Genomic DNA, 27490 nt, shown 5'->3' with positions numbered 1-27490 from the left:
ACTGTGAACTAAAAGACAATCATTTGTACTGTCTCTGTCACGTCCTATAAAATTCTGTAAAAGACTGAAGATTGTAATAAAACCGTTTCTTTGCAAAACTCTTTATTTCTCTATATACAATCAGTGAGAGCCACATAAACACAATCCCTCTGTGACCAGGGAGCACCAAAACTCTGTTTGTACATCGCCTTGGTTATTGAGCATAATCAAAGCATGATTGGTGGCACAGCTGTGTGAATAACACCTTCCCCCCCGAGGTGAGGTTGTTATTCTGTAAAGTTATAAAGCAGCTTGTTCCATTTTTCTCCATCTGCACTCCTGCCACAGAGCGTTTGGTCAGATTAGTACCACAGGTGGGACAGGAGAGGAATGCAGTCTAACTGGTGCTACAGACAACGACTGAACACATCCTATAATACAACTATAAGCCGCATCGAAACTAGTCCAACAAAACCACACAGGACTGAAGTATCGACACAGTTTACCACACATACAGATGTTGATGCACATAGATACAAAAAAAAAAAGAAACACTCAAATGCATTAAGGACAGATCAAACACTCATTTCACCACGAGACAATCACCATGATGCACAAATAAAAATCTAAAAGTTCAGGACAAACACACACACAGAAAACTCTATGAAATCATCAGCTGTAACAGATTAACCCATCTACCTCTTTGCTCTGTACCCTTTTTACTAGAACAAAAACTATCTAGGCCCTTAAAAACTGTTTGTTTACCTACATTAAGACTGCTTTCATGATTATTTGGCTAAACTAGCGCTGTTGGCACGATGGTGAACGTTGGTTCTGTTGTGAATTAACTTTGCATAAACAGAAAAAGGCAACATTTGGTCTTTGAGGTTACAAAACGTATCGTCTCTTTGTGAAGTTCATTGGATAGATCATCCAGAACAGCCTTTTCCCGTTCTTATACATCTGTGACAAGGTTAATGAGAACTATTTAAAAGAATACTTCACCTGCAGGAAAACCATTTTGTATATCAATAACTAACCACCTGTCGTGAAGAAAACTTTGTATTATGTGCCTGCATGAACGGAGAATCCAAAAAATTCTTCATGAAACGAAATTATAGGCAACTGTGTTTAACACAACAGCAAAACTATATCAATGTATCTGTTCGTAAACTCTCACACTACTCGTGCAGTATAATCCAAGTCTCATTTATCCACGGAGCCAGTTTCAACAAGGATCTGAACTAAAAGTTAAACTTCTCAGTGGCCTCCACAAAGCCAGTCTCCATTGACAAAGACAGTGATTTTACACTGATCAGCCAAGACATTAAAACTACCAACAGGTGAAGTGAATAACATTGATCAACCTTGGGTCCTGGCATTCATGTTTGTGCCACTTGACATGCACCACCCACCCAAACACCAATACAGACCAATACACCCCCTCATGGCAACAGCACTCCCTGATGGCAGTCTGCCCCCCTCAAACAGGACAATGCACCAAGCCACACCAAAAAACTGCTCAGAAATGGCCTGGGGCGTGTCACTAAGAGCTCAAGGCGTCAACCTGGCCTCCAAAATCCCAAGATCCCAATCCGATAGAAAATCCATTGGGCGTGCTGGTACCTTACCTCGCAACCCACGGGACTCAAAGGATCCGTTGACAATACCCTGGTGCCAGACAGCACAGGACACCCCCAGAGGTCCTGTCTCCATGCCTCGACAGGTCAGAGGCTCCACCTTAGATCGGACTTGACTCTGACCTGTCAAGGCCCGGACAAAGGACCTCCGGGGTACCGGTTTGTCCCACAGATGCTCGATCAGATTGGGATCTGGGGAATATGAAAGCTAGATCAATGCCTAAAGCTCTTTGTCATGTTTCTTGGACCATTCCTGAGCAGTTTCTGAAGTTGGGCATGGTGCATTGCCTTGCTGGGGGCTACTACCGTCGGGGGTACTGTTGCAATGAGCGGGGGTACTTGGTCTATGACAATGTCCACGTGAATGCCAGGACCAAAGGTGTCCCAGCAGAACATTGCTACCACTGGCTCGATCAGCAGTAGCAATTAGTTAGTTAGGATTATTTAGTTATCAGTTACTTAGGATTCAACAAGTCACACAATTATATAAACAAACTAAGGATTGAGGCAGCAGTAGACCAGCAGCTCCCATGTTCAGCAAGGTAAAATTACTGTCTGTCAATGGAGTCTGGCTTTGAAGAGAGCATAGATTCACTTTTAGTTCAGTTCCCTGTCTGTCTGGGAAGTACTGAGCATACGACTGGATAAATGAGACTTGGATTAAACTGCAAGAATTGTGGGAGAGTTTGTAAACTGATATTTTTAACATAGTTTTGCTTTGCTTTACCTAAATTCATGAAGAATGTTAGCCTTTTTGGATTCTCCGTTTACTGTGGAGGCATGGAAGAAAAGCAAAGTTTTCTTCAGGAATTCAATGTAACATGCAGGGAGTAATTATTGTACAAATGGTCTTAAGCGGGTGAAGTATCCCTTTAATGTCAGTAAGGTGTCCACAACAGTGCAACAATGATTCTTTGCTTGGTAATAGGTGAGGGTAGTGGTGGGCTATTTTTAATAAGAGTTTCTCCTCAGCAGGATGTGAAATAAAAAATAAATATCAGTAAATCATCTGAGAGTTTGAACAGGTTTGCAGTAATGGAATTACTAGAACTATACACAATTTCAAGTCATGCTTTTTAAACAAAGTAAGACAAAAACGTACCGTGGAAAAGAAGAGTTTCTCTATAAAGGAGGATGTGGGAGTACTCGATGCAACATGCAGCTAATTAATTAAGAGAACCCTTTTAGATTTGATGAGCGTAAATCATCAGGTACATTTCGGTTTGGTTCAGTATGTAACAGAAGAATAATGGAAATCACAGTTTCACAGAATACAAGAACGACTATGGATCACAGAACAGGGACAAAGTCTTTAAACAAATAGTAGTCAGCTTTCTCCTTTTCATCCTCCCTCCATCTCCGTCTCTCACACCTGGCACATACACATTCATCTCTGTGGTTTCAGTGATAGGACTGTAATGGCACTACACAAGCAGATTGTGGCCATGCAGAAACATTTAGGCAATACAGACATCTCCAGATGAATCTAAAGCTAAGGTAGTGTTCATTCAAGACTTGAGCCCGGGCTCCAGGGCTCACAGGTTCACACCTCCTCCTCCGTAAACAACCCTCCATCTGTGTTCAGTGGGTCGTGTTGGCAGTGAGGGGCAGATTAAGGCTATGTGCATCCAGACTCTTCAGCTCTTTCCCATTGGCTTCTGAGTGCTACTCTGAGGTACCTGATAGGTCAGATCCTCAGTGGGTGTGACCTGTCCAGTGGCATTCTTGGGTGTGTCGTAAGCCGACCTCCCCGAATGGCTGCTGTCTGTCCGTGTGAGCAGGGAGGCCGGCCCGGCGCCCATGAAACTGCACACTGTGGAGGGCTGGTTCAAAGTGGAGCCCCCTGATGGGTGGCAACCCATATCGACCACGATGGGTGTGGCATATTCAGATCCCGAGGCTGGTAAGGGTTCTGCGTAGGCGTGGTACACATCGGGTGAGATGGGAGCGTCGTACAGGTCGGGGTCTGAGTATCCTGGGTCGGGTCCCTCGTCTGGTTTAAAGGTTGATCGGGCACCTAGTGTTGTAACGCCACTCACCAGGGGCTGAGCATATTCTGAAAACAGAGCGTGTCATAGTATATTAACCAAAGAAACCTAAGCTAGTGTTAGGTTGTTACGTCAAAGCTAGCTGTTTAAAGATTCTGTGTACGACATTCAGAGCATTAATATAGCAGCAAACCACTATTTGCTCTGTAACGATATAGAGGAGTAATGGTATCCTCAGCAGAGAATGAAGTCACACTACCTCTGTGTGTGTTACAGTCATAGCTTCTCTGCACTGCACTCATATGGGCGTAAGTAAATCTATAAGGTATGTTGGAGCAAGGCCATGTAGGGCTTTAAATGTAATTAGTAAAAGTTTAAAATCAATTCTTTACTTAACAGGCAGCCAGTGTAGCATTGCAAGGGTGGGAGTTATATGGTCTTGTCTCTTTGAATTAGTTAAAAGTCTTTTAGCCGAGTTTTGAACAAGCTGGAGATGGGAGATGGCCTTTTGGCTGAGCCCTGAATACAGGGAGTTACAGTAAAGGAGCAAAAGACCTGGTATAAAAGGGAGGATTTCATTACATTCAAAACTAAGGTTTTGCCACGTTTTGCAGAGAATGAACTGCACTCAACTTTTTCGTCGTACCATAAGGATACCTGCATTTCTGTGACAAACACTTAGTTAAATTAAATTGTATGGTTGAATCCAAATGTCCAGACTTGCAGACTTTGTGGGTGCATTCATGGAAGTCTGTGAGTGCTGAGGCCCTTTTAAATCCACAATTTATCCAGTCAACAAGGAGCCTCGAGCAGACTTTCTGCAGAGGCCAATTCGATTTTACTGTATTAAAATGTGTCTTGATTCATGTAGGCCAGAAATAATATTTAACTACATCATGATACAGAAATATGTAGAATAATAGGCTCCACAGCAACGAGTGTAACAAACCTGAGGCTTGTCTGTCAACAGGGTGCAATCATGCGCCCTTGCAGACTTGATGCGGCGACAGTGAACACGTCACGATACGCACGACTGAAGTCTGTGAGGGCTCAGTCAGATTCAGCCTTTCTTGACAATTAAAACTCCACAGTGTACTTTTAATAGCAGCTGAAACCTCAACACACCTCTCAAGAAACACAACTTATCTTAGCGCAGTGAACCAATAAGAACTCATTGTCACTTGAACAGTATTTACCTGCAGGTTCAGCATGAAGTCTTGGTACTGCGCCTCTCCCCGTCAGCCGGCCCACCTCACTGCTGCTGTACCGAACTGAGTCCTCCGTCTCCACCATCTTGGAAGGCAACAGCTGCTTCATGCTTTTCCACCAGTCTGAAGCAGAAACACAGTGAGTCACCCCAGGAAACTCTCACAAAACACATCCAGACCTATCAGCCTGAGCTGCAGACAGATTACATACCTGTGCGGTCCCAGTGAGGAAGATCATATGTTCCTTCTGAGCTCTTTTTCCTATGAAGAGAAACATAAATTCAAACTGACCTTTTTTTAAAGAGATTTATTTTCTTTCCTTGATAATGAGAACACGTACCTGTTCTTCCAGTGCCATGCACAAACCACGATCAGGATGAGAGCAGTCAGAACCATGACCAAGACAGGCACCAGGACTGCTGCTAGAGCCACATCTAAGAGCAGAAATATTACATCATGACAAACCTCTCTTTGTCGGGATCAAACAAGCTTTTTTCCAATCAAAAATCTGACGCACCTTTGCCGGTGTGAGGAGGCATAGTGGTGTTTCTGATGTCTGGGGTGTGCGTGGTTTGGCCAAGGTGAGGTGGGCGTTTTGTACCCGCAGGAGGTGGAGTATGACGAGAAGGTGGCACCATTCTCGTCCTCGGCCTCGCTGTCGAAATATAATTCAGGACAGAAAATTTAGAATTGATTTGGAACTTAAAAAGTTTCTTTGTGGATGTACAAATCAACCACCTCTGCCTACCTGCAGGTAACTGGCAGCCAAGCAGCTCCAACTTGATCGCGATTCTCTGGTGCCATTGGGTCGGATTTATCCTCACAAACCGCGCCTCGATCGGAGGAATGAAATTATTCCTCACCTCGTGCAGGTAGTTGATGTTGCCTTGGAAAATCTGCCAGAAAATCAGAATCAGCTCTTTTATCAATCCCAGAGATTTAAACCAAACTCTAACACAGTTGTAGAAGTTAAGAAAGAAAAACTTCAGCAGAGGAATTCTTGTTTCAGACTGTGAACAAATGCACTATAAGCCTTAAGCTGATTATTTTCCAACTTGGCAAGCTAATAACTACTTTCCTCCACACAATAAGAGGCTGTGAGAATCCCAGCAGAGAGCGGCTCGTGGACAGCAGCGCCTTCCTAACAGCCCCGCCACTAAATCCATATCCATTCATTATTAATGCCCAAGTGTCCTGGCTTGTCTACCACAGCACTTAACTCAAACCACTGACTGCTATCATTTCCTGCCATAAACATCTCTTCGTCAATACCAGTTGCCATGGAAACAGGCCAAGTATGTGCCCCTGCAGCCTTCTAAAGTGACATTTTTGTCCATTTGCTCTAATTTAAAGGAAAAAAACAAACTAAGAGCCCATGACGTAACTGTTAAGCAAGTAGGGTTTATTGATCTGGGGATGTATTACCTTGTCTTGTGTAGAGTTTGCTTCCCTGTAGATGTGCCACTGCTTGCCATTGTTACTGTACAGGATCCGGTATGCTGAAACATAGTACTGGTATGCTCTTAAGGTGGAGCCAGTTGTGATGATACCTGGATGGACGGAGAGCAGAAACATGAGGATGAGGCTAAGCCCCGCCCCTTTGTGATGGTGTCGGAGTAAGCATGGAGCCCACACTGTAACTAACTGCACTCCCTGAAGAAACATTATCATATTTTTGGAAAAATGAAACAGTGATTCCAGAGAGAAGCCGTATGTGACTGCACGTAGCTGTGTACCTGTGATCCTCTTCTCCCTTTTGAGATCGACCTGCAGCCACTGATGCTGGTCATTCTGAAAAGACGCCCAGGGCAGCCCCGCCTTCTTGAGCCGTGCCCCTGATGGCGCCCACACACTGTGCTGACCGATGATGTTGTTCCACTCCCACACGGACGAAGCAGACAGCTGAGTGTCCGCGACAACACTAGACTCTAAACCCAGCGTCCCGTAGCAGCCTGCGAGCACAGAGAGGTCGTCATTAATAACAATATGAAACATTTCTGCAATTCATTTCAGGTCAGATGATAACAGCAAGTCTGAGCTGTGAGCATGTGTAAGAAAACAGCAGGTGATTCACTCCAGATTTTGTGCTGCAGACTAATAAAAAAAAAAATTACAGACATTACACTTATTAAAATTACAGATGTAGACAATAATAATTAGATACACAAACTATTACAGCTCCTAACGGTGCTCCAAAAGAGACAGAAAACTCACCGTTGGTCCTGAAGGTGAAGAGGCTGTTGGACAAAGTTCCTCTGAGGAGAGAAGTGCAGGATTAGATTAACACAGACATATCGTTTTTAAGAGTAATCGCTAATATCACCTGGATCTTAACTCACCAAGTCATGAAATTAGCATCGTTAGCTTTTAAAAAATATGATCCAAATGCATGAAGTCATCTTACCCAGTGGAAGTGACGTTGTTAGCCACTGTGGCCTCGTAGTGAGGGATGCCTTTGCTGCTGACCACGCTGATCCTCCCTCCCACAGCGTTGGACACCACACCTGCATGGACGGCCGCCACACAGACAGGCGACGACTGCAGAACCAAAGGAAATGATTCAAGATTAGAGAATTACAACAAACAGTACCAGTAACTAAAGGTAATTTCCACCACATCTGACAAACTGTGAACATTAGGTAAAGTAATATGACGAGAGATTAACAGTCAAGGCTTTGTTTAAAACACTATTTTGCTCCTTCTTTGTAATTTATTTTTGTGCGAGACGTACATGCTGTAAAAAGGAGGATCACCAAAAAAGTTCAAGGTCAACAAGATAAAATAATATATATTTATCACTGCTTGCTCTCGCAGCCTGAGTGAATGCTCAACACATGTTGTAGCAGTCTCAAGACATGTATGGGCAAAGTTGTAAATCAATGATCAGGACTGCTTAATGGTCATATTGGATTTTATGCATTAACGTAATTAAATACAGGAGCTTGGTTTGAATTTAATGAGCTAGATTTGCCAAAACAAACATTCTTGTCTGGGTATCTTCAGAGCAATAAATCTGCTTCCAAATTTTTCCCTTTTTTGTTCAAAGAAGTACATTTTAGTGGTCCGCAGTCTCCTCCTCACTGTCATTACATGTGCATTTTTCTATACATTTCCACTCCTGACTTCATATAGGGCACTGGGGATGTCGTATTTAATTTCTTTCTTTTTTTCCGACAAACAAAATCCTGAATTTGAATAAAATAATTTATCAAATTACATGAATTACATTAAATTTCTGTGATGAATACATGTAGTTTATGGTGCTGTTAGATTAATGCTAGACGACCTTGTTAATACAGGTGCATACCGTTTTTTGACCGCAGTGAAAATGTTGTTTTTGAACGGCTAACCGCCAACAAATATGTATTGAAACAGAATATTTCATTAGATGAATTTTTTAAATGATTACATCCATCTTTTTTGAATAAGTTTTGACTTTTGGACTTTACAATGCTCTAGAGTTACTGGACTTGTTTGGAAAGGACGAGTGTGAAACAATCCTACTGGATCTAATTTTACGTATAAATAATCTTAGTGTCGCCTAATCTTTATCTGCAACTGTGCAGAAACAGAACAAACAGACATGCAAAAAACAAAAGAAAAAAGCAACGCGGCCTTTGAATGTTGACTTATAATTTGAAAGTCAACATCATGAATGAAGCTCCAAACTATTCTGTACAGCACTAACTGGCACCAACTGTTTTGTGCCGTTGCAAACTAGAAGTGTTTGCAGGTAACAAGCAGTACTGTCTTCCAGCGTGATCCCAGAGCTCAGACTCTTAACCTTCAGACTGTGGCAGATAAAAGGCTGATGAGTCAGCATGATGTCACTTCTCTGTAGAGAGGATACCGACAGGCACGGACGGTAATGATTCACTGCTGGCTGCATTCCTGTCCAAACCTGCTGCCACATTACTGAGAAATGGACAGAAAAAAACACACACAACCCAATTCCACTCTGGTCACGAGCTCCCTTCGGTGAACAGCTGGTTGAGTGAGGTGGAATTTTATTACTGGAAAAGACCCACACTGGAATTCACAGCTGACAAGATTGTGGGAAAACTCTGGTGACCCACAGAGTGACAAGCACATGTACTCACACACGCACGGCAGTCAAACGCTGCCACGAGTAATCGACACTTGCCCCTGTGACTCTTTAACTTCCCAAAAACACACGCCACATCCTAAAGAGCGCCATACCAAACCACTAACACAAACACAAAGCTTCGCTGCAAAACCGCCGCACCCTGCCTCCAACAGAGGAAACCACACTAACACACATGAAACAACACACACATGGACACAGACACACGATATGTAGGATGTGGACGTATAGAAACCAGCACATGGATCACTGAAAGATCTTAAAGTCCCTCTCCGGACACATTTTTAAGTTTATACTTACACTAATATATTCTTTACCATGACTTTCCCTCATTGAGAGATTTGTGTGTGGTAGGTTCCACTTTCTTATAGCTGCTGGCGCTAAGTTGACCAGTGAAAGAGCACTGAGCACCAAAATGGCTGGCGTTGGAGCATTAGAGGAAACACTGTTAGATCCAGTCATACACATCTGAGCCTCAGTCAGACGCAGACTCAGATGAGGAGTCTGTTGTGACCCTAAATCAGCAACTAGCAGACTTAATAGAACGTTTTTTTAGCTTGTAGGCTAACTGGAAGTGGCTGACACAGCATTAGTCTTTGTGAAACATACCGTAATGAAACATATAGTAATATCTGCTACGACATGGTTTTTGGTAGATAATGGAAGGAAGCTCAAGAGTCAAGTTTACGTCCGAATCTACACACTTTAGGCAAAGCAAGGCAAATTCATTTGTATCGCACGTTTCATGATTCGACCGTAGAACCGTCTGATCAAAATGGCACAGGACAGAATAAATACGAAGGTGGTGATGTGGAGTAAATTACATAGTTCTCCATGGGCAAAAGGGTTTTGTTCAAACTTTGAGGAGGTTGATATGGTGTGTATAATTCAGCCGCAGAAGACAAAAGGCTCGAAAATATTCTGTCAATGCCTAAATTAGGGACATAAGTGCATATAAAACAGAACTTTGGCCCTGAATCATATGTAACACCCGGTTTATCTAGAAGCCAAAGTGAATATGTGAGCTGTGTGGTTTGGGTAAGTGAAAAGTGACTCCCATTTCTTTTTTTCTTTTTTTTTTATATACTTTATTAATCCCTGAGGGGAAATACAATTTTGATGTCAGAGTGGGGCTGCCCATGACGGGCGCTCTGGGCGGTTGGGGGGTTCTGTGCCTTGCTCAAGGGCACCTCAGCAGTGCCCAGGAGGTGAACTGGCACCTCTCTAGCTACCAGTCCACGCTCCATATTTTGGTCCGGACAGGGACTCGAGCAGGCGACCCTCCGGTTCCCAACCCAAGTCCCTATGGATTGAGCGACTGCCGCCCCATATTGGACGAGGTGTGGCATAAAGCTATTCAAAAAACTGTATTCATCTTCTAGTTGTCTGAGACACATTGTTCAATTTTAGATCGTACACCGACTCCACTGGTCCAGATCTCGGCTGGCTAAGATTAGCAGTGATAAAGATCCTATGTGCGACAGGTGTAAACAGTCTTCAGCCACTTTATGTCACATGTTCTGGTCCTAAACTGTCTCATTTCTGGGATTTAATATTTAAAACTTTTTCAATAATGTTTGGACGACTGGTTGCCTCATCTATGTCCATGGCAATATTTGGAGTAACTCTGCTAGATGTGAATTTAAGTAGAGCCCAAACAGACACTGTCTCTTTCTGCTCACCTCTGGCTAGAATGCCCATCCTGTGTAAACAGATTATTTTTTTATATTTATGTATATATTTTAAAAATCTTTTCATTCATTAATTTATTTATTTTTCCTTTTTGTCTTTTATTTCCTTTCGCTGGTCTGGCTTTCTCTGATTGTCCCTGGGTGGGTTGGGTTGTTTTCTGTCCTTGTTGGTTCTATGTTTGTTTGTTGATGCTCTGGCACACTTTTTTTTAATTTTTTTTTTTTTTTTTAATCTTTGGGTTTTGGGGGAAAGGTGTCAGGTATTTTAAAATCAAAAGGCTCAAGCCCAAGTGAAGTCACTACGCACTGGTGTTGAAGCCCCGGTTGAGGTGCAAGTATTTTTGTATTTTGCAAAGTCTAATCAAATTTGAATCTCAAGTTCGACCCGAGTCCAAGTCATGTGACTCAGGTCCACACCTGATGTACCTAATCTAGCTCGCATGGCACACGTTTAGATCTGTACAAGATCAGTACAAGAATGTGAAAACACCTCTCTAGTGACAAACTTTGCACAGACACAGTCAGTATAGTCAAGGTCAGACATTTAGGGGACATCAACAGAAGAAAAACAAAAGAGAAACTGCAGGGTCTGGTTTGGGTGTGGCAGACTGAACTATGCTTCCACAATCACCATAATATCACAGCCTGCCGCCACACACGCACCTTTAACACATGCATGAATGAATCACTCGCACATATACAGAACCCAGGCATGCACACACGGAGGTTTTCTCCAGCTTCTCACTTCGCACTGACTAACTCTGCAGCTTTTCGTCTCACACACTCAACACACAGCTCCGCTCGGCGGCCTCTTGCAGCTGGACTGGATTAGAGGCTTATTATTTTCGGCCAAACTATTATCTCACCTCTCTCTCACCCGCTGACCCTGCCCCTCCTCTGTTCCTGTGGGGCACCTCACTCCCTGAAGCACACCCCGGTGCTCCTCCCTGTCCTCCCATCAGCCAGCAGCAACACCCCTCCCTCCCTCCCTCCTTTCCTTCAACAAACCCCGAGCTCCGAGCATAAAGTCATCAGCCAGAGACTCGGCGCCCATGACCTCACGCACAGCGGGGGTGCTGTGAGGTCATCAGTCCAGGACTCGCATGCCACGGAGCAGGGGCCCGTTTACACAAGGAAGAAAAATAGGAGTCAAACGGAAAGATGTGCGGCGCAGTAACGGATGGTGACCAAACAGAAAAACAATGGAGCAACGGAGCCATGAAAACATGAGTAAGCAGATGCTGATGGTCTGCTGGATCCTGTGGGGTAGCAGTGACCAAACAGCAGGAGACCACAGAGCGCCGTGACTCACCTGGAAACGTGACGCTGAGGATGCCACGAGAAGAAAAACACGTACACACTGCATGTACTCACCTCTCTGTATCCATTAGGTATAGTTCCAGAAATGTCCTCAGTGGATGTCAGGCAGCCTGCTGGACAGTATTTACTGAGAAGACAGAGACAGACACACACAGTGAGCGTATCAGACAGCTTGATCTCTGCACAAATATCCACACAAAGCAAAACGTTATTTACCTGAACTCTGCCTCGGGGAAATCAGTCCCTTTGTCCAGGCAGGTGATTAAATCTGCAAAAGGTAAACAGACAGTGTGAGAACTGGTTTCTCTGCACGCTCCTGTAAACACATCACCCTCTCTCTCTCTCTCTCCCTCTGGCAGGAAAACAACTCCCAACCTTTCCCAGGTAATCCATGGATTTAATTATCTGGTGTTTCAGGTGTTTACAGAGAACCTATTGTGCTTTTCTGTCAAATATATAATGTTGCAATGAAGGATGTTCATATCTAATGTGGGCGAGGTTTCAAACAATGTTTTATCATCTTAGAAATATTTCTAAGTACGAATCCACTTTTACTTTTAAAGACACAGAGACAATTTTACACGCCCTCATCTTTTCACTGCAGCAGCCTCCTTCTCGCCTGAATCAAAAATCTATTAATCGACTCCAGACTGGACAGAATTCAGCTGCTAGAGACGTGATCACATCACTCCAGTTTCAGCCTCTTCACACTGGCCCCCAGTATGTTTTAGAATAGTTTTAAGATTTTACTGATGACTTTTAAGGCTCTTCATGGTCTCTCTCCCAGTTATATCTCCGACCTCTTAGTACCGTACACGCCAGGACGAATTTTAAGGTCTTTTTTCTGTTCCAAGACAGAAGACAGAGTGAGAGAGATCTCTTTTAAGTTCCTTCTTAAAACATACTTTTATCAGAGAGCCTTTCCCAATTGTACTTGAGTTTTAAGTTCTTTTAAACTGTCTTTTATTTCCTCTGTTTTTACACACTAAAGTGTTTTTATCAGTTCTTTTAAAAGTTGTTGTTTTTATGTCTTGTCTGTTTTAATTATTGACACCTAAAGCACTTTGTGACTCTGTTAAATAAAGATTATTATTATTGTTATTACGTAAAAGTAATCCCTGTGAGGAAAAACCTCAGGCTTCAGACCGTTCTGAGTACTCGGTTTCTTTTCTTCTTTTGAGACAAGCTGACGTCAGCTCACGACAGACGAAACTGATCACATTAAGGATGGCTTAGTTCCATTAAGTGGCCCAGTCAGCTATTCCAGTGAGCCAGCATGCACAAAACCAGGATCTCCCCTAAGTGGAAGGCTGACTATGACGTCAAAACCTGTGCTGTGAAAAAGGTTTATTGATTAATCAACTAATCATTGCAGCTCTACAACTAAGTGAAGCTACATGCTAAGGTCAGGGAAACAAGCCCAGTTCAGACCAAAGATTCACGATGAAACAACAGGCATCTACTTACAATGTGCCATTCTGCAACGTTCTAAAAACCTGCCGGTTCACACCAATGCAACTAGATGAGACAGTGTATCATCTCTATGCAACAACTCTCTGTACTTCTGTTCTGATTTTCAGCTTTTCAGGCTTATTTTGTGGCTGAATATAATTTGTAGCTTCTTAAAATGAGGATAGTGATAGTGAGATACTGGCAACAGCTGCATTTGTAGTGGTGATGAAATGGTGAAAAACAGAAACAAATTGAGCATCAGACAGACTGAATTCATAATAAATATGCCACAATAACGGCGATTTGACCACTTGAGTTGCAGGTGACACCATCAGCCGGCTTGAGTCGAGCTCAGACCAACTAGTTCAAACCACTGCAGCTTTCTAAAATGGTTTCGTCTCATCATGAATCATCTGAACTGGTCTTTAGTTGCTGATATTATCAATTTCTCCCTGATTTCAGATCATATTCCTGCTGCAACATGTCCAAAGTTTAGAAACTTTTAATTGTTGATTTTCTTACAGTAGAAATTGCTGTTATCCTCCTTTTCAGTCATTCCCTGGCTGCAATTACAGTGCAGAGATGTCGAGATACGGAAGACCCGGAAGCTCTGACCAATTAGAGCAGACTGGAGTACCATTTTTTCCCCTGATAAAGGGTTTTTTGGGGGAGTTTTTCCTTATCCGCTATGACAGACCAACGATGGAAGGATGTCGTATGCTGTTAAGCCCTCTGAGGTGAATTGTTTTAAGTGATACTGGGCTTGATAAATAAAACTGAATTGAACTGAAATTCAATTTTATATGGTTGACATTTTTTCACTATTTTTGCTTGAAAAATGTTTGAAACAATTAATCGATTGACAAAATAGTTGCTGATTATTTTACTGTTACTCAATTAATCAACTAATACTTTCAGCTCTTATTAGTTTCTGGAGCTGAAATGGTGGTCGATTAATCAGTTATCAACCAAAAAAATAAATATTTGTTGGGAAAAATTGTGATAATTCATCAATTGTTGGAATCATTTAATAAAAAAAATTAAAATATTTGCTGGTTACAGGTTTTCAAATTTGAGGATTTGCTGCTTTCTCGGTTTAAAGCTGTTTTAAATTGAATGTCTTTAAGTTTTGGACTGTTGGTCGCACAAAACGAGACGTTTAAAGACATCACTATGAGGTTTTTTTTCACTATTTTTGACATTTGATAGACGAAAGTAAATTAAAATCGTGTAAAATAAATGTTACTTTTAGCATTTTATTTTCACCCAGATTAATCTGACTCATTGTTTGGTCTATAAAATGTCAGAAAACAGTAAAAAAAGAAAGCCCGTCACCAAGCTGACATTCACACTGACCAACAGTTAAAACTTCATGATCATAAGTTTAGGGGAGCACATGATGACATGAGTGAGTTATGAGGCACGCCACGTATGTGCAGCAGGATGCTGTGGGCTGCTGGGAACTCTACGTAAACCCCAGTCTCAGTGAGTCTCCACCACATTATCAAAAAACCCACTTAACTGGAAAACCAACCTGTGAGTCACACTGACAAATAATCCCCCCCCCCAACCACCAACGGCCGCAAGTCGCCACGGTGACTGATTTACTTAGCTGTGCAAACTGTCCTCCCACGCTCGTCTGCATGATCTGTTACACGACACACGAAAAACATCAGTTCTTTGAGGGGGGGAAATACTTGGGTCCATTTGACGGCCTTGTTTGCTTTGCAGCGTGATTCAGTCGAACCGAGATGACCACTTAGACTGAATTATTCCTGTCCAGCACGCACACGTGTCACTGCCGTCCTCTTCTTGTGGCTTCAATTATCTGTTTAGCTGAAAATGTTCCACATGACAAAGCATGGTCGCCTAAAATTACAATCATACAGTCACAACAACAATCTCATTAAAGAGACGCTGTTTCAGTCACGGACTACAAAATACAGAAGCTACAGTAAACTTGTGTCTGCTGGTTTATGTGTATACCATCAGTTATCAAGCTGCTTGGTGAATTTTTGACTGATCAGATCAGATCTGACAAACAATTTTGCAAATGCAAAGGTCCTCTGAGGTAATATGTGTAAAGATAGGAGCAATGCTGCGTTAGAGAAGTCTGGCTTTATTTTGTTTTAATTAAAAATAAATAGATAAAACTTGCAAATTAACTAAATTAACTGAGTGCACTGTGGCGGCAGAGGGACCTGTGCAAAATCTAGGTATGCAAATGATGCTGGCAGAGCTTTAACTATAGTTGACAGAAAATTAACCTCTAACAACTTTGATGACTGATTACTCACTCTAATGATTATTCTCTGAACCAATAACACGTCCAACCTTGAAGCAGATGGGCTACAGCAGCAGAAGACCACACCAGGTGCCACTCCTGTCAGCTAACAACTGAGGAAACTGAGGCTATAGTTTACACAAGCTCACCAAAACTGGACAATAGAAGATTGGAAACACGTTGCCTGGTCTGATGAGTCTGGATTTCTGCTGCCACATTCAGATGGTAGGGTCAGAATTTGGTGTAAACAACATGAAAGCATGGATCCATCCTGCCTTGTATCAACGGTTCAGGCTGCTGGTGGTGGTGGTGTAATGGTGTGGGGGATATTTTCTTGGCACACTTTGGGCCCCTTAGTACCAACTGAGCATGGTTTAAACACCACAGCCTACCTGAGTATCGTTGCTGACCGTGTCCATCCCTTTATGACCACAGTGTACCCATCTTCTGATGGCTACTTCCAGCAGGATAACGCACCATGTCACAAAAGTCTGAGTGGACATTTGAGCCATAGTTGAGGAAATTCTCTCAAGGTAGTCTTGAGATATCACGTGCACAAGAATCGGACGACCACATAGCTTGTCAACTTACTACCAGTCGCTGATGTTTAAAGTGATACAGAAATCTTACTGTGTCCAGCCTAGTATGATTGCCATTGTGACTTCTAATCAAAGTGCGCTGATACAGACACGAGACAAACACGTTAAACTGCCATCAGATCAACGTAGTGCGTCGTGTCTGACAGAAGCTTATGAACACACTCCTTCAGTAATATGAAATCACACAAGAGGAAGTTCAGCAGCTTCTAACAGGCAGGAAGTTTTAATATAAAACCACAAAATATCACTATTTCTCTTGATTACTCTCACTTCTTCTTGCCTCTTGTTCCTGTTCCTCAAATCCAGTATGTCTTCATGCTCTCCTCATCTCCTCATTCTCCTCTGTCCCTCTCTACTCTCATTTACCAGCCAGACTCCATTAAAAAAGTCACAACTAAAACCACAAGTACAGCAACAACTAGAAGGGCACTCGGGAAATGCCCTTTCTTAAAATGTTAATGGAAGAGAAAAATAATTTGTGAATCCGCCCTGTGATTCAGATCCGCTCCGAAATTAAATGGGTTCTTCCTTGACCCGTGCTACACCCCTCTACCAAGTTTCATGTTTCAATCGAGCCAGTAGTTTTTTTTTAAACCTGCTGACAAACAAACCAAACTGAAAACGTAATTTCCTTGGCCGAGGTCATAAAACATCAATTCACATTTTGCACTTAGACATGAAGGGCTGTAAAACTGCAATGTCACAAACCCAGCCTCACACACATGGACGGTTGGGTGGTGGTTATATAAACACATCAGCTGGTGCCACCCGTCTGTATTCAATACTGTCTGTTCGCTCATTAAAGGGCTGAAAAAACAATAATTTGAGACAATAATCGATGCCCACTCACATGATGACCCTGCACACTGCAGCTGGACTTTCAGATTTTGGCTGATCAGAAAATACCACTCACAGCAGAGATGCTCTTCATCTCCTCCGTGTGTTTAGATACACTGTTTAATGGTGAGCAAACACCACCTCATAAATGCTCCTCGTTTGGCTGCGAGCACAGTTATCGCCAAGCTGCAGACACAGCTCTCCATTCAGCTCGAGTCATCTTGAACTGATGCTCAATTTTTTCTTTTCATGAGCTGCAGACACTGTTTGCCGACAGGATAATTGGAAATCTATATCATCCGGTAATATACGTTTGTCCTGACATGCAAGAACACCCAACAAAACAAATTCACTAAAGAGAAGATACAAAAGCATTTACTGTAAGACATCACGTTGTGTTTCCTGAAATGTGGGTCAGAGATCCTCTGGGGTCAAAACAGACCAACGGAAAATAAACTTAAAGGTCCAGTGTGCAGGATTTAGGGGGACATACTGACAGAGAATGAATATAATATAATAAATATGTTTTCTTTAGTGTATAATCACCTGAAAATAAGAAATCGTTGTGTTTTCGTTACCTTAGAATGAGTCTATGCAGTGCACCATGTTGCACCACCATGTTTCTACAGTAGCCCAGAATGGACAAACCAAACACTGGGTCATTCCTGTTTTCGCAACAGCAACTGTAGTTAAAAGCCCCTCCGCAACGAGCAAAAAAGTGTTGGAAAAATACTGATTTTTAACATGAAAGTGCTTCAGTGTTTCCCCTAGTTTAAATCAACAGGTCAGTTTGTTTTGGAAAGAAAGGGGCCTCCTCGGATAATTCAGCTTGCAGTAAAAACTCCTGAACGTCTGGATCATAAGATGTCAGAGAAAAAAGGTGAACACACATTAGCAGAGCAGGGCTAGTGGCCAAATAGTGCTGGACAAACGTTGATTATTAAGTATTTTTACCATTTTAAATCACCGGTAACATAGGAAGAACATGACATAGGAAGGCTGCATCCAAATGTCCACTGTCTAGACTTACAGACTTCAGTCGTACGTACTGTGACAACTTAACCATCATCATGTAAAATCTGTGAGGGCAGAGACCGCAAGCTTCTGATGGACAGCCATCAAGACTGTTTTACTCGTTGCCATGGAAACATTTGAGCGACAATTATAGTCATTGTAATTGCTGTCACATTCTGTCTGCTCATCTGTCCCTGCGGATGACAAGATGTAAATCTCATATTGTTTTGTGAGTGAACAAAATCAATAACATATAGACTGCAGACATTCATATACAGAGATGATGGAAATAAGGACTCTCTGGAAGTCTGATTAAAGTTAGTTTCAGGCCCCTTGTTGACTGGATGAATTGTGGATTTAACGACCCCAAGCAATCCCAGACTTCCCGGGAACGCACCGGCAAAGTCCACGAGTCTGCAAGGGTGGTGAAGTCCGAACATTTAGATTCAAGCCCAACACACCTCTGCTGATAATCCAGCTCCCGTTAAAAACCTCCTGAAGAATGAACACTGAAGGAATCCTAACCAGGAGCTCATGCTTGGCACATGGGAGAAGTTTTAGCTAGTTGCAATCTCAAATCCTCACCACTACACACTGCTCCTTTAAACCTAACACGCACCACAGGATGAAACATGGCTGCAGGAAGTATGAACCTTCAGAAAACCCCACTGTGCACAGTGGTCAAACTACAAAGACAACCTTTTTAACTGAATACAGAGATGATGTATGGAGTGACAAAACTATGGACCTGCTGCAGAATGAAACACACACACACACAGTCTCTAAGCAACTCTTCACCAAGAGCCAAAACAGAAACGTAAACAAGCCTGACTGACGACCCACAGACAATGAACAGATGACGGGCAGACAGGTACAGTGAGCTGAGATCTTGTTACCTGTGTGTTCGGTGGTGGAGTAAGACAGGTAGAATCCATGTCCGGTGTGGTGGGTCCCACTCATGAACTGGACAGTGACCTGGTTGCCAGTGGACTCAATCAGCTCTTTGACCTTCAGACCCAAACCGCAGTACTTCACTGTGAGACAGCACAGGGTGACACACAGGAGGGACGGGACAAAGAGGGACTGTTTAGTTACACAAGACGGTTTCATTTATGCAACGACAAATAACCAGGATAAATTAGATACTAGAGCAGAAAGAATTCGTATGTGATGGCTATACATCTCTAATACATTTCATTTATAGGTGCCTTTCACAACACTCAAGGTCACCTTACAGGCAAAGACAGAGAAAATAACAACAGATTGAAAAAGTCAACGAGATAAGGAATAAAGCAACATTAAAATAAATTATGAAATTCTGTGTAAATAGTGCATGTGTGTGACTAGACGGACAGGAGTCAGACTGAAAAGGCTATTTGAAAGAGATGAGTTTTGAGGCAGGATGTGAAAGTGGAAAAAGAGTTGATGCTACGAATGTCCAGTGGGGGGGAGTTCTAGAGACGGGGGGCAGAGCGGCTGAAGGCTCTAGACCCCGTGGTGGTCAGGTGGGCTGGCAGGACAGTGAGGTAGATGAAGGAGGAAGACCTGAGAGTTTGATTTACTCAGATCCCCTCAGACAGAGTCATATTGATGTGAGATTTCCCCTGCAGAAATCCAATCAAGCATTTCCCCCAATTTATTTAAGCAGATCTCTTCTAACCGTTTTTACAGCACCATAAAAATCAAGCAACGGCCGGTTTAATTCATCGTCCACAGCTTGTTTTGTTAAAACTGTGTGTCCACAGGTCTAATATTTAGCTTAATTTCCATTAGTAGCACCTCTCATTGGAAGTGTGTCCTGCAGCTCTCTGCCATGAGACTGATTCTGACTGTGGGCTTCATCATGTGGCTGACATCTTTCACTGCGTTTACATGCACTTGAGTAACCTGGTTTCGTCGGCTTGATTTCTTAATCATCGTGTAAACAAACACTCTGGACAGAGAGAGTGTCACAGTGGAGGCAGTGTGAGTGGGTGAAAGTAGAGATTCTTTTTGCCCACATCCTCCTCTACGGTAAAATACTCCAAGAGACGGGATAAAAATCAATTAGGTGAATTTAAAAATGCACAGTCTGACTAATGCTGGAGATTAAATTACAATAATGATACTCCTCATTGAAGTCTGCTTCCACGGGCGACTTGTAAAGATCTGTTAAGTATCTCCTCAGGCTGCACCGTGATATATCTTTAATGAGGTTTGAAATATTCCAACCTTGGTTCAAAAACACGGCAAAGGTCACTGAGAAGTCTGATCACTGACCAGCTGTGTGTAGCAGTAGGTTTCACAGGAATATGAAAAACAGGTAATAGTAAAACGTCCTCAAACACAGACAGTGAAGAAGCTTATTAGATGACCAACCTTGTCGAATGGCAAGAATGTTTAAAGACCAACTCAAGGTGGACGTCACAGTTACGTGACAGCAGTTGCGCTCGCATCGTGGTGGCAGAAAAACAGCTGATACCAGAGAGAAACGGTTGAGATACCCGGAATAAAAATGTCTTGTTGTGCTGTTGGATGTGAGAACAGTAATCCAAAAAAAGATAGCCTTCATTTATATAGGAAACCATCGACAAAGATGGCGTCTGAAGCTAAACGAAGACCCTCATGGTTGCTAAAATTTGATGTAAACATAAATAGGCCTATAGCCTGGTATACCCTGTGCAATTTTGGGCTGTCCCAGACGAAAGATGACCATCATGAAAGAAACATGGCGCTATCTTGGGTCGTGGCTCTTAAACAGTGGTACATCGCACAGTGAGAAAGGCTCAAAGATGGCCGCTCGTTCTCACGGTCTTGCAATCATAAACAGCCTGGGATAAAGTTCTGACAGTGTAAGAAATTTGGGATGACCATCTCACTGTGTGACTGCTGTTACGACCAACGTCTACGAACCAACCAATAGAAGTGCAGAATGAAATGATGCTCTGAAGCTAAACCCAAACAAACAAAGACGGATAGCAGCTCGCCATGGAGGCAAAACGCGCTAAAAGAAATGTGTGGGATTCCAGCAAAGAGGTAAACCACGTGGAGTTGTGCCTGTATGATGTGTCCTCCAGCTCTTATCATGATCGCGTAAAGACCAATGAAGCACGGAAGGAAATGGCGGCGGAGGTGCAGCTGCCAGGTGAGCAACCTAGCAGACACACCGCAGTATATAGTACCCACGGAAGTTTAGGTTATTCTCTGTGTTGTGCTTCACACTTGGAGAAGTAATAACCCGTGCAGTGTCCTTGCACACTTAGTTTGGGAAGCTATTGCATCGTATGTCGTAGCCTGCGATTCAGTGGGCGCTGTCATCACACAGTCTGCATACATCAAATTTGATGTTGTACCCAAGTTTATTAGATCCATGTCGCACAGTGTAGCATGCAGTTAGCTTATAAGATTGCTTAAATCTCACAGTCTGTAGGAGGCTTTACACACACTCCTCTACTGAAAAGAAAGTCATCCTACAGACAGTTGCACTTGTTTTTGTTCTACATGTGACAAGTGAGAAATATTTGCATAAGGAATGAAAAAAGTGTGTGACTGTCAGATTGTTGGTTTTGGAAAGATACAGATAAGGTGAGGAGATAAGGTCACTGTCGGTTGTGTACTCGGTTCAAGTCCAGCTCAGTATCTGTTCGTCACTCTCACCAATCTCACTCCTGTCGGGTCCGATGCCGTTGTAGAGGCGGAGGTAGTTGACCTGGCAGTCGCTGTCTTCTATGTCCAGCTTGGCGAAGCGGAAGTGGACCCTCTTGCCGCGGGGCACGCTGATCTCCCACTCACACACCGTGTTGTTCGGGTATGTCCCCGGGTAACCCAGAGAGGACAGAGTCCCACTGCTGGGGCCAAGTACACTGGGGCCACAGCCATCACCTGCAGGGCAACACAAACACACAGATTCAGAAAACAAAAGCACAGACAGGGTGGAGGTGGGAAAGACAAGCCTGAAGAGTTTTGTTTAGCTCAAGAATCATAAGACAAATAACTAATACGGCTCATTCAAATGCAGTGTGTCAGCATATCAAAGGGTTTAAGTGTGTGGAGCTATTCTTTATTTTTCTTCAAGGGTAAGTTTAGTATTTTTAAACCTGGACCTTATTTTCCCATGTCTCTGTGTCTAAGTGACTAATGGGAACAACAGTTTTTGAAAGTGGTCCAATATTGAGCAACCAGGCTGCAACGTAACCACTGTGGGCATTTGTGAACCGTCAATTTCCCTCCACTAAAAATGCTTGTTTTAGACCGACAGGCTCAGATTGTTGTAAGCGTCTGACAACATTATTGAAAGGTTCCCTACAGAGATAAATATCTGTTGTTAAGGAGTAAGATCCCTTTTGTTTAAACAGCCCAAAAATCAGTACAGGCAAAGCCACTGGAGTTCCTTCGAAGCAACAGTAATTCTAGTGTGGATAGACCCAGCGTATTTTCACATCTAACTGGGTGAATTAAAGGATTATTTTAAACCAGAGTTGATGATTGTTGGAGCAGTTTTGTTTCTGTTGATTTTGAATGAAGTATGTTTTAGGATGAAAACATTACTGTTTATTTAAATGGAGTCTGGAGGGGTCTGCCATACAATTTCGGGTCTGTTTCTGGTTAAACAAAAAGGATCTTAGGCCCCGATCACACAGGAAAGCAGTGTGTGATCGATAAAAAACAGCAGTGCGGTGTGCCTTGCGATTTGCAGGTTGTAAAATGGGGGCACACTGTGGTGCAGTGAGGCACACTGCAGTGATCACTGATTGGCCTATTAAGATAAATAATCATTGAAGTCGTTTAATTAACAAAAATGTCATGTATTCTCGAGTTCCAGCTTTTCTAATGTAAGAAATTTCAGATTTACTTTGTCTTGTGATGGTGAACTGAATATCTTTGGGTAAACCGGACAAAAAACAGGACTTAAGTTGGGCTGCAACTTTCAATATTAATTAATCTGCAAGTTATTTTCTCTAATAATTGTTTTGTCAATAAAATGTCAGAAATAGTGAAGCATGCCATGTATAATTTCCAAGAGCCCAAGGTGATGTCTTCACAGGGTTCCCAAATATTCATGGACAAAATTTCAAAACCTTTTTCATAATTTTTTTTTCCTCTTGTCCCACTTGCCTGGCATTTCTCAAATATACAGTGGTAAACAAAATGCTACCACACACACAGCAATGTAACCTTGACAGCTACAAAAAGTAAATTTGCCGTAATGAAAAGTACTGTGACACTTTAATTACATAAAACAAAATTCCATGACTTTTCCAAAAGTTTCAATGATTTTTACTCATTTCAGGACTTTTCCAGGGCTGGATAATGTGATTGCGACATTCTATGACTTCCAGGTTTTCAAATGACCATGGGAACGCTGTCTTTAAATGGTATTATTTATCTGACTAACAGTTTAAAAATCCAAAGATATTCAGTTTATTATCATGTGTGACAAAGAAAAATAGGGATGCAAAATAATATCAGCACGTTTAGAATCAGCCAACATGCTTTTTCTCATTTTGCACAATGAATGAATATTACATACATTAAAAACATTGTATTTCATGTCTCTATCAGCTGGTGGGCCATAACAATAAGAGTATGCCTGCATAATGTGATGTTAATGTCCACTACAGATGAGACTTGATGATCTTGATGATGACTTGGTAGGGAAAAAGTGGATATATATCAATATCAGTATTGGTTATTGGTCAATTAAGTTGTAATATATCGACATATCAGATATCAGTGAAAAATCCAATACCGTGCATCCCTACAGAAAAGCATCAAATTCTCACATTTAGGAACCAGGCAACCGGCAAATGTTTAGGCTTCTTTGCTTAAAACAATGATTGAAACGATTTTGCAATGATCAAAATAGTCACCAATGAATTTTCTGTCAATCAACTTATCGCAGTGGTTCTCAAATAGTGTGCCTCGGTTGATGCCAATCCAGGTGTGCCGTGGGATTTTGTGATAACCACACATTATTATTGCAATATTCAACTGGGCCTACACAAAAAGTTATGAATGAATTTTAATTAACTATATCAGTATGTCGTGTGCTCCCATTTCCTAATAAAGAGGCAAACTCTAGCTAAAAAATGTAATTTAATGTAACAAACCTTCACAGGGGACCTGTTTGTCACCAGGAATTATAACTGTGTGACACATCAGAAGCCCTGATTAGCAGCCAGTGTGAGGGATGATAACATTTAAATGGACAAAGCTGTGAGTGTGACAATGGATCGCTTTATTGTACGGAGCAAATTGGAACAAAGCATCAGCGAAGACGACCTACCACCGAAACAGAAGACAGTATCACAAAAGCTACCTGTCTTATTTGTGTTATTGTTGAGTGATAACAAACGTTATAGAGGCTATTGTGCACAAATATAACTACAGGTGTGCCTTGATATTGTGGCCCTTTGGAGTGCCTTAGGCACAAACATTTTGAAAACCACTGACTCATCAGTTAATAGTCTAATCGTTGCAGCTCTAATTTGTTTGCAGCAGGAAGTTTACTGACCAAACAATCAATGGAGAAAATAGTTGCAGCCCTGCTCTGAATAAAAGCCAAATCAATGTGATGTCTTTGGGTTTTATAGACAATAAAAACTTTTGGCTGTGCTGCGGAGACAATAAACCGACTACAAACATTAAATTTAAGAAGCAGCTGTCTGATTTTATGTTTTGGCACTTGAACACCACATACTTAAAATTTAAGATGATTCAACTCATCTTAAATTCAATTTTTAAAAACAATGCCCTCAGATTTTTTAAAAGGATGAATTTGTTTTTGTGTCCTCCGAGTTGTCAGAAAGCAGAGACACATTGTGTGTGTGTGTTGATGCTGAGGACTCATGTCTCTGAGATAACACTCAGTCACGCTTCATGGTGCTAAGTGGATGTTCTGCGCGGCCTGGAGTTATGTAAGAGCCTCTCAGTGGACACTATCCAGATGAACAGGACAAAAACAAAGCTGCTCCCCTCAACTCTGACTCACAAGTGCTGAACAACTGCATGGCATTCAGCAGGAGTTCAGATTACCTTCCTGGAGTTAATGCTCACAAACACACCAGAATACAACTTATATCCATCTTAATGTTTTCATCAGAACAAGGTGCTTCACGTGGAAATATTCAGTAATAATTCATTTGCAATTTAGAGTTATGACAAACTGTGTCCACGTGTTTACAGTCATACCCCCACTGCTACCCACCCCCAACTCTGACCACCTGAGGCTGGCTGTGGGCTTTAAAAACCTACTTAATATTCATGTTTAAGTACAATATGGTGTAAAGTAAATAGTCAACATGTAAGGCAGACTGAGCTTGATGTGATTGTAGCAGGAAGTCACGGTGAATTTAAAAAAATGGGCTACCTGGAGCAAGAAACAAGGCCACAAGCTCCTGTGTAGAGGTGTTAAACCCAGGCTCCGTTACAAAAACACTTAATTTAAAGGTGAATAACGTCTTTGGGAAACTCAGGTCTGTGATAGGCTGTGGGTTTAAGCTTTTAATTAAACAGTTAAAGCCTCACTTTAATTCGGCTTGCAACAGATCTACCCAGCAGCCGTTATTCCCCCACAATCTCAGTTTTTTTCAGAACCGGTTTGCCTGGTTTTACTACACCCGTGTTTCACCATGACGGGCGGCGGCAAGCGGTGTAAACCAGGCGGAACTCCACGTACACACGGCCATGTAAGGTTGGTGTTAAGGTTGGAGGACAATAACAGTGCACCGCTCATCTCTAAACACCTAAAAAAACCCGTGTTCACACTCTTTAAACCCCCCAGCATGGCCGCATGTGGCCGCGGTTGTCCCCCCTCGGCTGCTCCAGTTGTCACCGCAGCTGTGTGGCACCAACCTTTCTGCGCTCCGCAGCCCTCCGTGGTGAGGATGATGAGAATCGACAGGACGAGAACCCCGGCCCCTGTCGGTCCCCTGCCCACCATTACCGCTCTGCCCATAGCAGCCTGCAGTCTGAATGCATAATGCTCGCTTCTGGACCGGCTGCACCGCTTCAACCTGGACCGGGAGGTGGGGAGAGACCCAGAAACTGATCCTCGAGAGCGGGTCCGCGTGTGGTTTTCCTCGCGAGGATGACTTTAGCTTGTCGTTTTAACAATCCAGTGGTTAGCGACACTCTCACTATGGAGGTAACTGCTCCACACACACATACACACATCCAGGCTGTGGAGCTACTTCCTCCACCGAGGCTCCTCCTCCTCATCTGGGACTGGGATACCCGAGTCCCCCAAGTGGTCTGATCCCAGATCCACTAACACACCCCCTTCAAGGAGCCAGTCTCTAATACTTGTTGTAATATTATGATTTTAAAAAAAAATGATGCCCTGATACTACTGATGGACGGGGACACACGAACCCCTGACTTAATTATTAATTATTATTAATTATTATTTATTTATGGTTATCAGTGGTAACAGGGTAAAGGTAGGATTAGTTTTAATAGACTTCTTCCCCTTTATTATTATTATCATTATCATTATCATTATTATTATTATTATTATTAATATTACTTTTATTTCTTTTTATTAGTATTTTTTATTTTTTCTTATTTATTATAATTTTTTTATTTTGGAAATTAAATTATTATTATTACTACTAGATTTATTTATTTATTTTTCCTAATTTATTATTGATATTTTTAATGTATTATTTAAGTATTATTATTACCAGTAATAGTATTTTTTTCTTTTTTTAATTTATTTTTCTTTTTTCATTATTTTATTTTTTTATTTCCCTCTTCATCCTTTCATCTGTCAACCTGTACAGTATAAACACACAGTCTGTGTGACACAGACACTAACACACATACACGTAACACACACGACAGCCAACACAGCCTCGTCCCCTTATCTCCTGACAACAATTAATTTACTGACCTGTATTCACTTTTATATTCACTGTCTTTGTTGTTTTGTTAGTGTTTTGTATTGTCTTGCAATAAAATAATAAGAAATAAAGGTTTGTCAACAACTGCAAACATATAAAAAGGTTTGACAGAAGACCCTATAACTCCAGATTTATACCCATCTATTTGTCTATACATGAATAGTAACCTCCAACTGGACTTGAATCTTGAATTGCTAGACATAAGTAAAAAAAAATTGTTCTTTACTTATCAGAGGAGGGGAGAGTGGCTGTGGTGTGACGTATTTTATTCATTTATTTGTATTTTACCCACATCTAAGCTACAGATATATGTATTTTTGCACAGTTTATTCATCGCTCATAAATTGGAGGATTAAACCCATCAATACGTTGCGCCCTTATTTGTATGAATAAATGAATGAAATTTATTTATATAGCACCTTTCATGCACAAAGTGCTTTACACTTCAGCTACAGAGACAAACAGCAAAGAAATAAAACCATGCAATTATA

The 27490-nt window shown here is 42.0% G+C and overlaps 1 protein-coding gene across 2 annotated transcripts; it reads right to left on the bottom strand.

Moving 5' to 3' along the window:
• Positions 1-85: 85 nt before the first annotated feature.
• Positions 86-26299, bottom strand: dcbld2 (discoidin, CUB and LCCL domain containing 2). Of its 2 annotated transcripts, XM_050048579.1 has the most exons (15): positions 25951-26297; positions 21754-21978; positions 19014-19151; positions 12148-12199; positions 11986-12058; positions 7220-7353; positions 7030-7070; positions 6552-6767; positions 6241-6365; positions 5564-5711; positions 5333-5470; positions 5156-5249; positions 5027-5076; positions 4804-4938; positions 86-3675 (listed from the first exon to the last, which is right to left on the bottom strand). In XM_050048579.1, the coding sequence occupies exons 1-15, from the start codon at positions 26051-26053 to the stop codon at positions 3257-3259; spliced, it is 2091 nt and encodes a 696-aa protein (XP_049904536.1). In that variant the 5' UTR covers positions 26054-26297; the 3' UTR covers positions 86-3256. The 2 variants fall into 2 exon arrangements, with proteins under 2 accessions (XP_049904536.1, XP_049904535.1); XM_050048578.1 differs by having other exon boundaries at positions 5333-5711; positions 25951-26299.
• Positions 26300-27490: the final 1191 nt, after the last annotated feature.

The sequence above is a fragment of the Epinephelus moara genome, chromosome 7 (genome assembly GCF_006386435.1).
Source record: "Epinephelus moara isolate mb chromosome 7, YSFRI_EMoa_1.0, whole genome shotgun sequence".
NCBI classification, from domain to species: domain Eukaryota; kingdom Metazoa; phylum Chordata; class Actinopteri; order Perciformes; family Serranidae; genus Epinephelus; species Epinephelus moara.
The sequence above is the reverse complement of the archived record's forward strand: the minus strand, read 5'-3'. Positions and strand labels throughout refer to the sequence as shown.

Coding starts and splice junctions, on each gene's coding strand:
- dcbld2 (XM_050048578.1), bottom strand. CDS start 26,053: ATGGGCAGAGCGGTAATGGTGGGCAGGGGACCGACAGGGGCCGGGGTT. Junction 7,354..11,985: donor TACCTAATGGATACAGAGAG/GTGAGTACATGC, acceptor TTGGTTCTGCAG/TCGTCGCCTGTCTGTGTGGC. Junction 7,071..7,219: donor AACAACGTCACTTCCACTGG/GTAAGATGACTT, acceptor TTCTCTCCTCAG/AGGAACTTTGTCCAACAGCC.